The sequence below is a fragment of the Mytilus edulis genome, chromosome 13 (genome assembly GCF_963676685.1).
Source record: "Mytilus edulis chromosome 13, xbMytEdul2.2, whole genome shotgun sequence".
NCBI classification, from domain to species: domain Eukaryota; kingdom Metazoa; phylum Mollusca; class Bivalvia; order Mytilida; family Mytilidae; genus Mytilus; species Mytilus edulis.
Window position 1 is genome coordinate 63,510,068 of NC_092356.1, and position 14,304 is coordinate 63,524,371.

The following is a 14,304-nucleotide window of genomic DNA, read 5'->3' on the forward strand; positions in this document are numbered from 1 at the left end:
TATTTGTGCTGGTGAAATATCAGTCTCTGTGGATTTTATCAGTTTATTTATTCATTACTTCGGTTATGGCATGATTAATAACAAATCTTTATAAATATTTCGTATATAAATTATTTATAAAATCGACGAATTGTTTACAACGCACAACGTCCGGAATCCCACCCGTGTATATTCAAGTATAAGCATCTACGAATACATGTAGCTTGCATTTCAAATTGTAGATATCATCAATATTTAATGTCCAAGTATAACAGTCCATTGTACATGCCAGGCCTTAAGCAATGTTAAAAAAAGAACTCATAAACAACAACATTAAACCAACGACGTCTAAAAAGCTTGTAGAAATTCTAATGTTAAATAAGTATAAGAAAAAGTCATATGGCCTTTATTTGGTTTCATTAAAGCTTTATTGATAATTTTATTAAGCAATTTTTTTTTAAATTTTAAAATCTGACTCAAAAAATATTTCATACATAAAAAGAGGTAAATAAATGGAGAATCTGGACCTCATGCTTTATTAACAAACATTTTTTTTTTTCAAATATATAAATAAACGTTTTGAATATAACCATTCAAAAAATTAAACTATGTGTATTCAATTAGATATTTTGAACAATACTGTGTGTTATCGAAAACACAATATATTCTAGGTTTAGTAACATTATCAACACAGCTATCAAAGAAAAGATTTGGATTGTTTGTATCTTGTAGTGGCGGTCTAACATAGTCATCTCTTCCACAACAAGTTTTACCCGCCAAAACTGAATACACAAACATAAATTTATGTCCGTTAGAATCAGATTGAGCATATCCATCAGAATATTTGGCATCTTTGGCAAAATAAGTTCCTTTGCCTAATAATGTACCAACTCTTGTGCCTGCCAAACGACAATCTAAATTCTGTTCCACAATCAAGTCTACCTTGTCAGGGAGTGTACCATGAAACAAATTCTGTTCATTTGCACAACCGATTCCGTATTGTTTCTCCAGTTTTTTCTTCTTCCTGAAAATCGAATTATGTATTTCATTTGATGAGCGCATTTTTTTTCGTCTTATTCATATAACAAAGTTTTCAACAAAATTTTCGAGTTTATACGTGTAGAACGCCACATGCAGGGTGTGTGCAATGTTTGACACGTGGTGGCGGTTTTGAAGCGAAGAATAAGGATAAAGGTAACTGAAAATATCAAAATTTCTTTTTTGAGAATTGTTAAAACAAAATAATGAAATGCATGGAATGAACCGAGCCAAAATAAATTTCAAGCAAGCAGACATTTACAGTGCTCTGGTTTCTTATACACCTCTCCCTAGTTTTCTGTGCTGCATGTTGCGTTCTACACGATGGTTTTTTTTGGCTTATGGGTGAACTATCCTAATTGACCTGTGATTTTCGATGGAAGCGTGTCATAAGGCATTGTGACGTAAAGATTTTTCCTTCGTGACGTCAAATGTATCGAGAAATCTTATCAATTGGAAGATCTTGTACAAAAAACATTTATTTATAAATATATGAGAAACAATTAAGTTCAAAGCACAATTACCTGTCGTTTATCTGTTGTAAGGGCAATTTATTTTCATTTATTGCATTTACTCTAAAAATACAATACAATCTAGTAAGCTATGACAATATACAAAAATAACCCATATTTGGAAAGACAAAAACTAAAATATAATACATACACTTGGTACATTTCCCAATTGAATTTGTCTTGGATTCTTTGTATTGACACGATTCTGGCCTGTGGTAATGTATTATCAAACATCTGTTTCACATCCTTCCACTGTTGTTTCATTAGATCAGTTTTCGAAGGTTCTATATTTACTCTCAAAATGATTTCCTCACCCATATCATCCCAGTCCGCTGGAAAAGTAAATCCTGATTTTGTTTTTGCAAATGACTTTTCTATGACTTTTTTAGCAAGTCTGAAAAAAAAGATGTTTTCAGTGTCATTAACTGTTAAATGTAATGAATATCAAGTGAATATACATTGATTTAATGTAAGTATACATATCTACTTTAACTTCAATAATTGTTTTTGATAACGTTAATTGCCTTATTTTTCTCTACATACACTGAAGTATGTCCAGTGCACGATGTTTTGTCGATATTGTTAACATCGCAATGTCAACTTTATTGTGTCGTTATTGTGTTAACATTGTATCCTATCTTTATGTTCTGTACCTTTGTGTTTACATTGTCTAAATCGTATATTCGTGATGTTAACAATGTCGTGTCAACATCTTGTTTATGTTGTATATCGACTCTTCTGTTTACATCGTTGACATCGTATACATGGTGATGTTGACAATATCGTTTTTACATTTTTAACATTGTATAGATGTTGTGAACCAAGTTTTTACTTTTGTGTTTTCATCGTTCACATCGTATACATCGTGATGTTGACAATATCGTTTTTACATCGTCCACATCGTAAAGATGTTGTGAACCAAGTCTTTACCTTTGTTTTTACATTGTTCACATCGTAAACATCGCAATATTGTCAATATCGTGTCAACATCGTGTTTATGGTGAATATAGAGTCCATATCTTTCTGTTTACATCGTTCACATTGTATACATCATGATGTTGACAATATCCTTTTTACATCGTCAACATCGTATGGATGTTGTGAACCAAGTCTTTACCTTTGTGTTTACATCGTTCACATCGTATACATCGCAATGTTGTCAATATCGTGTCAACATCTTGTTTATGTTGTATATCGAATCTAAAACTTTCTGTTTACATCGTTAACATCGTGATGTTGATAATATCGTTTCTACATCATTTTCATAGTCAAAATCCTATAAATAATGTGTACCAAGTCTATACCTTTGTATTTACATCGTTCACATCGTATACATTGTGATGTTGATAATATCAAAAAAGCTTTTTTATTCATTTATATAATAATTATTCAATGAAGTTTGTCGATTACATGTATACAGTTTGCATTATTATGGTTTTTTTTTAACAACAAATCATTAAAACAAATGTGATGTTATAGCTCTAATTTGACACAAAATAGTGTCAACATAGTTTATATGGCGATGTAAATAATGTAAACACAAAATCGTTTTAACATTGTATACATCACGATGTTTACGATGTCAAAAATGTAAACAATATATAAGAGTTAAGATAATGTAAACGATGTTGACACAACATAGTGTTAACATTGTACACATCGCGATGTTTACGATGTCAACGTTGTAAACAATATATAAGGGTTAATACAATATATACGATGTTGACACAACATCGTGTTAACATTTTATACATCGGGATGTTAACGATGTCAATGATGTAAACAATATATAAGGGTTCAAACAATGTATAGGACGTTGACACAACATCGTGTTAACATTGTATACATCGCGCTCTTAACGATGTCAACGATGTAAACAATATATAAGGGTCCAAACAATGTATACGATGTTGACGCAACATCGTGTTAACATTGTATACATCGCGATGTTAACGATGTGAACGATGTAAACAATAAAGAAGGGTTGAAACAATGTACACGATGCTGACACAACATCGTTTTAACATTGTATACATCGCGATGTAAATAATGTAAACACAATATATTTTCTAGATTGTATACATCGCGATGTTAACGATGTCAACAATATATAAGGGTTCAAACAATGTAAACAATGTTGACACAATATCGTGTTAACATTGTAGATATTGCGATGTCTACAATATTGATTAATCATCGTGCACTGGACATGAAAGCATACACTTTTACTTACGTTTTTATTAAAAGTTTTTCCGTTTCATCTTTAGTTAAGTCTATAGGTGTTTTACCATTCTTATTCTGTATCAGTACGTTAGCTCCATTCTCGAGAAGGAAGCAAAGCACCTGAGTATCATCAGCCCCTCGCCTTTTCCGCATCATCTACATACAAATGATTCATAGATTAAATACATAGTGAATGTTTTCCGGAACTTTTATTAACTTATATGTGTGCTTCATTATATCATTATACAATGTTTACTGTGTACCAAGTTAAAAGAAAAAAAGGTTTTACGACTCACTGTCCAATTTCAAACTCTGTCTAGGTGCTGTGATTTTTATCAGTATGTAAAAAAATCATAAAACTTGGATGAGAAAAACTTAAGTTCGAGTTGGAAACGAAAAAAAAAATATGAATACCAATTTTAAACGAAGCATAATTCTATAACGGTAAATTCGAACTTTGTCTGTGATTTGTGGTGTATTAGCCTTGTGTATGAGTCCATTGAAGGTAGCAATACACAGTTACTTGTTTTGTTTCGCTATTTTGGCCCCGCTGGATTTTTCTAATATGAAAGTTATCGTGTAATACAATTCAATTTTAGACAGCTGAGTACAAATTTAGCCTTCAAATGGTTTATAAGGACATCAAGATTATTTTTTACATATTTATTGTCTATTTTCTGTTTGACTCTCCGCATTATCATAGCTAGATCGCCCATCGATCTAGAAATTAATGTAATGCTTACAAACACTGTTTGACGCGATTTACAAAAAAAATGATTTTCATTGGATTTACTAAAAGATATATGTAAACAGTTTCAGAAAATGAATTACTTCAAGCGATTGAAATTCTACTTTAGCCACATTTTGGGGAAATTTGTGACATCTTTTCCCCCTTTTTGCAATATTTAATAGCAAATAAATGCAGATTGTTGCCAAGGATACACCCATAGAAATTATATTTTACCATTTTATATACTAGATATAAAATGTATGGAAGATTCTTAGTACATACATATGCACATATATGACACAAACAATAAGCTTAATATTGCAAGAAAGCAATGAAAAGGGGATGGTAAAATTTATGAGAGTATTTTTTTGTTTTTTGTCCTAACTTTTTATTACTACCTAAATTTGGATGAGGAAAACTTTGTATTATATGTCTCTGATGTGGTCAAAAGATTTTTGTTAAACAGGTCCGTCCGAGGTATGAAAACTACTCGTTAACAGATATTACATTTGGTTAATGAGGTCAGATAATTTTGTTATGTGATAACAATTGTATTATATGTCTCTGACCACATCAATCTAAACTGACATTATTTGCTCTTTCTTTCTGCAAATCTATATAGCTGCACAGTACTTCAGTTTTAATTTTAGGTCAAGAGGGACTGTACTATACAAGTTACAGCAATAGTGGAAAACAATTTTGTTCCCATCAATTTATAGTGCCAGCATGCAGGGGCAGATCCAGCCATTTAAAAAAGGGGGGTCCAACTATAAACTCCTGAACCCCCCTTGATCTGCCAATGACCATGTCCTCTTTTTATTCAAAATATTGAATCATAAACAAATATCAGTAGTTTTCATACTTCAGACTGAGTCGTATAATAAAATCTTTTGACCGCATCAACCAAAACTGAACTTATTTACACTTTATCATGTAAATATACATGTATATGGCCTCACTGTAAACATGGTAAACCAATATTATTTCTATGTGAGGACGGATCGTATGATAAAAATGACGACAACTTTGAAACACAATACACCTTATCGCTTATCCTGGCTGACCTGGCCTCTTGAACTTTTGAAGCATACAACAATGACTTTTCCATTGTGGCGTCAGATATTTTGTTTTAAGACGTCAAAATTTTACGGGAACCTGTGTGATATCCAGTAATGGCAGACAAATAGCGACAAGGTGTATTTATACCACATCTAAGAATTTAGCGCGCCGTTATTTCCTCTCTGTATCCATAATAATGAACCGTCATTAAAAATTCTAAAGTGACTTTTTAACATGTTTAAGTCAGTAGTTTGTGATGGTTTTTTTTTTTAAACAAAACTATTTAATGGCATCATCCAACACTCACATGGCTGATTCGTATACTTTATTTTAAAAATAAAATAAAAAGTACATGTATGGGAAGTTCTCTTCTTGGAATAGAATACTGTTAATAATATAATTTGAAGAAGGCAAAGAAAAATGCATGATTTTGTTTGTAGCCGAACGTCCAGGGGCAAATGTTTCATTCATGTTCAGATCCAGTATATTTTTCTGAGTTGCAGACTCCCAGATATCATTTATATTCGTTATGGATAAGTCTGGCTAAATTGACGAGATGGTGCAAATGTATATATAGTTTGTTTACGTTGTACAACACTTTTTTCATTAATATCCCATAATTCATCCACTGTACAATTTTTGTTTGAACATTTGTCAAAACAGAATCTTAAATGAATGTAAATCCAAGGCAAACAAGGTAAATTACGATTAAAATTCCATGAATTAAATGCAGAGTTTTATTAAGAAAGAGACTGTTAAAAACGGGGAACGAAGAAACGTAAACAATGATGTTTCCGTATGCAATCTTATAAAAATATTTCTCCGATGAGTTGGGTAACCTTCTATTCACTTCGATATTTGTACATGTAACGTAATAAAAGTCGTTTGATCAGTAAAAAATATAGAAAATCTGCTATTTAATATATAGCAAAGTAATTGGAAGTGATTTATTTCTTCTAAATTCTAAAGTGCCCTTACTGCGGTGACGTCATTTAGAACTGTTCTACAGTCCTGACTGATTTAGTCAGTTCTGCTGACAGTTCTACGGTTAGAAGTGATTTGGACAGTTCTACCTAGAACTGATTTAGACAGTTCTACCCTAGAACTGATCCTGACAGTTCTACCTAGAACTGATTTAGTCACTTCTACCTAGAACTGATTCTGACAGTTCTACTTAGAACAGTTCTAGAGTAGAACTGTTCTAGGTAGAACTGTTCTAGGACAGGTTAGAACAGTTCTATGACAGAATATTCTGACAGTTCTAATGAGAGGTTAGAAGTGATCTCCACTGTAGGATACAAAACTTAAATCAAATAGTTTGGGGGTGGGGGGGTTAATATTCTGCAAGTTTTGTATATCTAAAATCGATTTTTACATATATCCCTATTGGTAAATCAATTTTTCCCAAATTAAGTAAAGAGGGGGGGGGGGGTGGGGGGTCAGTGAAAAAACTATGTGAATTAAGTTTTTTTATCCTACATTGAACTTTTGATGTCATCCCTAAAGCTTTAAATGCCCCCACTGACTATTGAGGAGACAAAATAGTTTGCCAAAACTGATCCTGAAATCACCCTAATTTTGAGGGGGTCTCTCATGATTTTTATACTATTTTTTTTTATTGTTTCTTTTCAATTTTATTATTTTTCTTCACTTATTCATTGTAAAAGTATCGATTGTTCTATTAGTGTTATCTATAATTGATTTTCAATATCATACGCTTTGTATTTATTCAGGATATAAACACAAACACATACTATATAGACGCTTGTCATACAACGTAAATTGATTTCGAAATATCTATTTAGATTTGTTTTGTAGTTGGGTGTACCACACGTCCAGTTTAGTTCAATCTGATACCTACACTAGAACTTTTCTGTGTCTGAAGAATATGCAATGCTGTGTCCCCGCTGTTGTCCTGCGCATTTACCGAACACTCTGTAAACAAATGTCATTACATAAATATATATATGTTTTTCAATAAGAAGATTTGAAATGATTGCCTATCAGACAACTCTCCTTCAGAGACAAAATAATATAGACGATAACATTTGAAGATCTTAAAAATATATATATTTAAAAGAAAGACACATTGATTGCCTGTAACCCCATTGAATATTTGTTTTGTAATCTGGCTTAATTACTTATGTCTGCTAGATAGTTTATATTCCATATACACAGTTTTGTCCTTCATTGAATATTTTAAATCAAGTTTTTTGCATTTAATTTCCCCTTTCGAATTTTCAATATTGGATTTTTGTCCTATTATAAATTGCTAAGTAAGATACATATACATTACCAAACTTTATTAGTTGTTCTACTGATTTTAACGTTCCGCCACTATACACTGCACTCATAAGAGGAGTTCTTCCTTTGTTATCCTTGACATTAATATCTGCTTTTCCGGTCTACAAATGGAATGTAAACAATAGTAGGAGACTGATCAAATATAAATCGGATGGTGATGTCATTTATCAATACGTTTAATAGTTGTATGCATAGGAGTAGCTCTTCGTTTTGAACTATGTACTCTTGCAATTTCCCATCAATAGCGGGGACGTTATATTCTGTACTACGTCAAACTGAATTGACATTTTTCAGTAATGACAAAAAAGTGTTGGTAAGGGGGATAAGCTATTTTCATAATTTTCTTAACATATCTTATTACATTTATCAATGATTTATTACTCATTATGTTACTACTAACATTTTATATATATATAAAACGGTACCAAAATATCATATAGTTCCTAAATTGCACCTACTAGTAATTAGTTTTTCTTGAGACTAAATCATTTGTATTTTTATTATTTTACTCTATGTTCGTCTTTAAACGTAGGTAAACATATCAAAATATCATAAAACGTTCACAGTAGATCTGAAAAACATTAGTACACATTATAATTTACCAGTGTAAAAATATGATCATTACATAATACTGAAACAAAGTAATATGCAACGAACGTTTCGGACGTACATACAGTCGGATGAAAAACAGATGAATAGATGGAGGACAATCAGACAAGTTAAATGCAAAATCTATCAAATTCTTAAGTCCCTTATGGGTATAATAACGCTGACGAAATAACTGTATTTATTCAAACAGAATGGTATCTGTATGAAATTAACTTAAGTTACTTTACTCTTCGTTTTACGTATGTATCATAGTTAAGTTACTTTTAACATTTGATAAATCACAGCATTGAAATAATAATACTGCATTGTAAACTACGAAAGCCGAGAAGTATAATTCAAAATTCAAAATTTTAAATTCAAAACTCAAAAATCCTACATTAATCTATCAGGATTCCCCGCGCTTACGAAAGCCTAAAAGATCGCACTTTACACTTTAATATACTACTGAAAGCTATTTTAGAAAGTTTGTTAAGAACACGAACTCATTGAAACAAGGCAAAGGGTCCGTTACACCTTCATAGGGATACATCCAATTTTACCATTTGAAACCCTTGGTAACACAGCGTCCTTGCAAGTAGCAACCCTCTATCAAAAAAATAGGAAAGGAAACCCGAGCCCTATACTACTACAGCTGGAAAGTCGCTTCACTGAAATGGAACGTTCACAATGGAAAAATTGAAATCATCGCTTTTTCGTAAAGTTTAAATATGCATGAAATATTTACCACTGGTGGTTAAGCAAACAACAACAAATCTCTTAAAATGTCTTAGTTTTCAACGGAAGAATCTAGTTATTAAAATATGTATATACAAAAGACAGATTTTGTGTATTGTTCATCAAATTCTGATAATTTTATGTTGTTATATCAACAAAATTCGTGTTAAGTTTTTGACTATTTTTCTTTATGTTATTTGGGAGTTACGGTCTATGATTGAAATAAGATGATACTTTTGGCATTTACTTATGTAATTCCATTTATTACGAAACCGTATTAGGGTCATCCTTTTTTATTTAACTTTTTTCAAATTGTCGACTTTAATCTTGGAATTATCAACTTTAATCTTGGAATTGTCAACTTTAATCTTGGAATTATCAACTTTAATCTTGCAATTTCCAACTTTTTTAACTTCGATTTTTTTTGGTAGAGGTGTGCTACGTTTGTCTAAAACAATGTACCCATTTTTATATATTATTTACTAATATATGGTACCTATATTTATATATTAAAATTGTGATCCGCCATGACATTTCCAGGCTCATGGAGGTAGAACGTCATTGTTAGAAAAATTATAAACATCTTAAATATCGAGATTCAATGAAATACGTATGGCTTCTTTTTCGCGGACGCCGAACTATACATTATGTATAAGTTTTGAAGAAGTTTTACTTTATCGTTTGAAAAATATTTGAATCTACGATTTAAATTGAAACACAAAAAAAATCAAAATTCTCAGCTCTACAGATTTTATTTCATAAATGGAGTCGGAAATATATCCATAACAAATGCACCGTATCAAATAATTCATATATCAAAACACTTAGTTATAAACTGTTACGCGTCGCATACTATGTATAGAGACATGCATAATAAATCTAAAATAAAAGAAGGAATTCTTAAAGCTTACTTTGACAAAGGAGTAGGTCCGGTAAGGACCGATTTTGGCCTCAAATTTCAGGTTCATCTGACGAAAGATTTTGACCACTTTTTAAACACTTAAGTGTCTATTTTATTTGAATTAATTAGTTTATGTGAAAGATTTTCACAGATTTAGTCATTAAAAACGATCCGATTCAAGCTCAAATATGAAAAATCTACATTTTGTACCTAATATGCCGAAAAATGTCACTTTTCAGATGGTTTTTGGTAAAAACGAAAGTGGCCGCATCCGTGTTCATCCTCAACCTTTATATATGTTATGTATTATCATAAAATACAACTTACATTTCAATATTAAGGATGAACACGAATGCGGCCACTTTCGTTTTACACGAAAACCGTCTAAAATTTAACTAAAATGCTAGAAATATGAGGATTTCAGTAATTTAGCATGACTTAATGGTGTTAGTACCGGATATATGTGCATTGTATTGTCAAAAAAAAAAAAAAAACAGCCCATATTTATGTAGCAGAAGTATTCTACTGTCCAATAAATAACTAAAGGTTTACATTTTAACAATTTTGTAAAACTGCTATATTTTGGGGCCAAAAAGGGGTCTTACTGAACCTTCTCCTTTTAAACTAACTTCATTTCAACAAGTTTAAATCACATGTTCTAAAATAGAGCTACAAAAAAAAACCAAAATGCTCTGCTGTATAGATTTTCTTTCATAAATGGAGTCTGAAATATATCCATAATAAATGTTCCGTATCAAGTGCATATATGAGAACACCAAGACTTATAAACTGTTACGCGTCGCATACTCTGTTTAGAGACATGCATGATAAATCTAAATTTAAAGACAAATTGAAAAAAAAAAGAAATTCTTAAAGCTTACTTTGACAAATTTTAAACTAACTTCGTTTCAACAAGCTTAAATTACATGTTCTAAAATAGAGCTAAGAATTGTTTGTATTGTAGTAAATTTAATTCTTTGCAATTTTATTCAAGTACGCTATTGAACATTACTAAGAGCCAATAAATACAATAATTTTGTATTTTATAAATTAGTGCCATCCACAAATAAAAGTCGTCATAGAACAGTTTCATTTTCATACCGGTATTCGAAATGATTCGTTTCATTGCTATTACAAAAAAAATATGTCATAATAACAGTGTACGTATAGGAGCCAGGGGCAAAAAGGTGACAAATATATGCCCCCTCTCATTTTAAGACAAAAATTGAAAAAAATGAAAATGAAAGAGAACAATCACTAAATTTAAGATAGAAAATAGTTTTTTTTTTTTCTTGTCAATTTCAGAAGTTTGCCTTCCCCTTTTCCACATACAAACTTTTTTGAAACTTACCCATTCTTATAAATGGCATATTTCTATACGAATGTATACACAGACAGACGTGCCGCCGGAATAATCTCAGCTACAGCGGAGGGGAGCATTAATTTTAACGCTTGTCCGTCTGTACGTCCGTACGTATTCATGGGAAAATTTAGAACTTGGAGTTTCCGCAAATTAACTTTATTTTGCTTCAAACAAATACTATAGAAATTATACACAATGTTAATTACCACCAAACTGAGATCAAGTTTAAAATTTGGCTGGCATCACTTCCACCGTTCAAGCCCATTTATAAATAGAAAAAATGTTAAATTTGTTGTCTACGCGCTCTAACTTTATTTGCCTCAACCAAATGTTATGAAAGTTACATACCCCATACCCCATAGCAAATCATATAAAACCCCGATGTCATTATATGAAAAAGAGGACTGCTTCAAATGCCATCAGCACCACTGAACCAAAATGTACATATGATACATATGCGGATAATTAGCATGTTCCAGAGAGGTATACAGCCGGTAAAAACATAAATTATAGCTGGTACTCCAGGAATATATTCGCATAGGAGTATTTTAACCTAATTTGACACAAAGCTTCTTCTTTTTATCTTTATTATACACAAAGTTTCTTTAGCCTGTTGTACTCGTCGTTTAATTGTTATTTTAGGAGGGAAAGTAAAATCACAAAAATACTGAACTCAAAGGAAAATTCAAAAAGGAAAGTCCCCAATCAAATGGCAAAATCAAAAGTTCAAAAACATCAAACGAACGGATAACACCTGTCATAATCCTGACTTGGTACAGGCATTTTCTTGTGAAGAAAATGGTGGATTGAACCTGGTTTTAAAGCTAGCTAAACATCTCACTTGTATGACAGTCGCATAAAATTCCAACAAATGATAACTTTATTTGGAAATGTTATTTTTTAATGCAAATCTTTTTTATTGTTACTACCAGAAAGTTTTCTTGTGAATTTTTATCTTATAGAGTCTTTGCTAAAACAGAACCAACATTGAAAGATCAAGTTTCAGTGTTTACTTAGAAGATAATATTTTGACACTAGATTTCCCAATGACAGCAATGAAAAAATCCGAAAAAAATTGGTAAAATCGATCTCCAGGAACATTGCAAAACATTTCGTGTTGTTTATTCTTTAGTTTTCTATGTTGTGTCGTGTGTGCTGTTGTTTGTTTGTCTTTTTCATTTTTAGCCATGGCGTTGTCAGTTAGTTTTAGATTTATGAGTTTGACTGTCCCTTTGGTATCTTTCGTCCCTCTTTTTCCACCAGTTTCAAAGGCGGTTTCGGGTTAAAGAAATAACAGAAATAAATTAATAAATAATCATTTAAAAAAAACAGTTGAAATTTTATATAACAATCAAATATAGTATGTCAAAACTATGTAAGCATCCTCTACATGTACAATGAACGAAAATTTGTCTTTTCTGATACAATGCGAAATGCTTAATTGTTCCCTGTGTGGATAAAAAAAAACTGCTATAATCTCCATTCTTCGCCTGCCTATTCTCTAATTTTACACCCGACAATAATTCTCATTCACTACACCGAAAAGTGGACGACATATTTTTTGTGTTGTATAAATGAGGATGGTGCACGTTCTGTGTGTGCCTGTCCCAAGTCAGGAGCCTGTAATTCGGTGGTTGTCGTTTTTTGCTGTATATCAAATTTGGTTTTTTTTGTCTGAATTGTTTTACATTTGTCATTTCGGGGCCTTTTATAGCTGACTATGTGACATGGGTTTTACTCATTGGTGAAGGCCGTACGTTGACCTATAGTTGTGAATATCTGAGTCATTTTAGTCTCTTGTGGAGAGTTGTCTCATTGGCAATCATACCACATCTTCTTATTTCATATTATAAAAGATTCTCAAGTCATGAAAAGGAGAAGAAAAACAATCGAAAAAGGATTGAAGTGACACTCGATATCTCTCTCTCCCTGAGTAAAAGTGATAACAAGAAATGTTTCACTTGTCTAATGTCGGCACATATCATTTGAAAAGTGTTATAATGTTTGTCTGTGCACTATTATATTATTAATCTACGGTATATTTTATCAAATCAGTTGATCAGATTAAGATAATATTAATTGTGTTTAGATTGCAACTGCAATAAAACAGGATTATCTTTCTTGATTTGCGAGTTTTGAATTCTGAATTATGAATGATCCTTCTCGGCTTTCGTAGTACAGAAAACAATGAACATTACAATTGAAAATATGCTACTATATGAAAAAATACCTACTGTAATAAGGCAATGTGATATCTCCACTTTGTTGTTTGCAGCTGCAAGATGAAGTGCTGTTCGACCATCGCTCATCGTGTCACTTGTGTACTTTGTATTAAGTCTGACTATCAGGTCCACAACGCTGAAATGATTTTTAACCATTTGTTATAATATTTTTTATGTTGATATTAATAAATTCATAGCCATAGTTTAAGTGTACAGAATAAGAGTACTGAATTTTGATAATGATATAAAAATGACAGTTTTAAAGGTGATTACAGTAAGCATAAACACACATCACTTAGACTCTATTGGAAAGTTGCCTCACTAACAACCATACTTCCTAGTTTATATTCTATACAATACATTCAACTTATTATGTCTCTGCATGTCTAAATATCCATGATGAAAACCAAAGAGAAGATAACCCATTCATTGCGATACACATAACTACAAAGGTTGACAAGAAGTATGATCATGAATTGGACTTCTCCAGTTCTTTTAGTCAAACCCTTGCTAAAGTGAGTGCCTGTTAGCTGTGCAGTACACATTAAAACACAGTTACATCTGGTAAGAATGAGTGCGTTAAATCCTATGCCTTTTATAGACAAAACAGAGTGGACCGCCCTCTGATTGTTAAGAAACCCATGTAACAA

General features: G+C 31.6%; 1 protein-coding gene across 2 annotated transcripts in view; it reads right to left on the minus strand.

The window, feature by feature from the left end:
- Positions 1 to 370: 370 nt before the first annotated feature.
- Positions 371 to 14,304, minus strand: part of LOC139501979 (E3 ubiquitin-protein ligase MIB2-like) — a 32,402-nt gene continuing 18,468 nt past the window's right edge. For both annotated transcript variants that reach the window (XM_071291292.1, XM_071291293.1), the window contains exons 14-19: positions 13,667 to 13,790; positions 7,838 to 7,946; positions 7,403 to 7,476; positions 3,763 to 3,908; positions 1,681 to 1,923; positions 371 to 1,003 (exon numbers count right to left, since the gene is read on the minus strand). In XM_071291292.1, the coding sequence (XP_071147393.1) occupies positions 586 to 1,003; positions 1,681 to 1,923; positions 3,763 to 3,908; positions 7,403 to 7,476; positions 7,838 to 7,946; positions 13,667 to 13,790 (1,114 nt within the window). In that variant the 3' untranslated portion in view covers positions 371 to 585. The remainder of the gene's footprint in view (positions 1,004 to 1,680; positions 1,924 to 3,762; positions 3,909 to 7,402; positions 7,477 to 7,837; positions 7,947 to 13,666; positions 13,791 to 14,304) is intronic.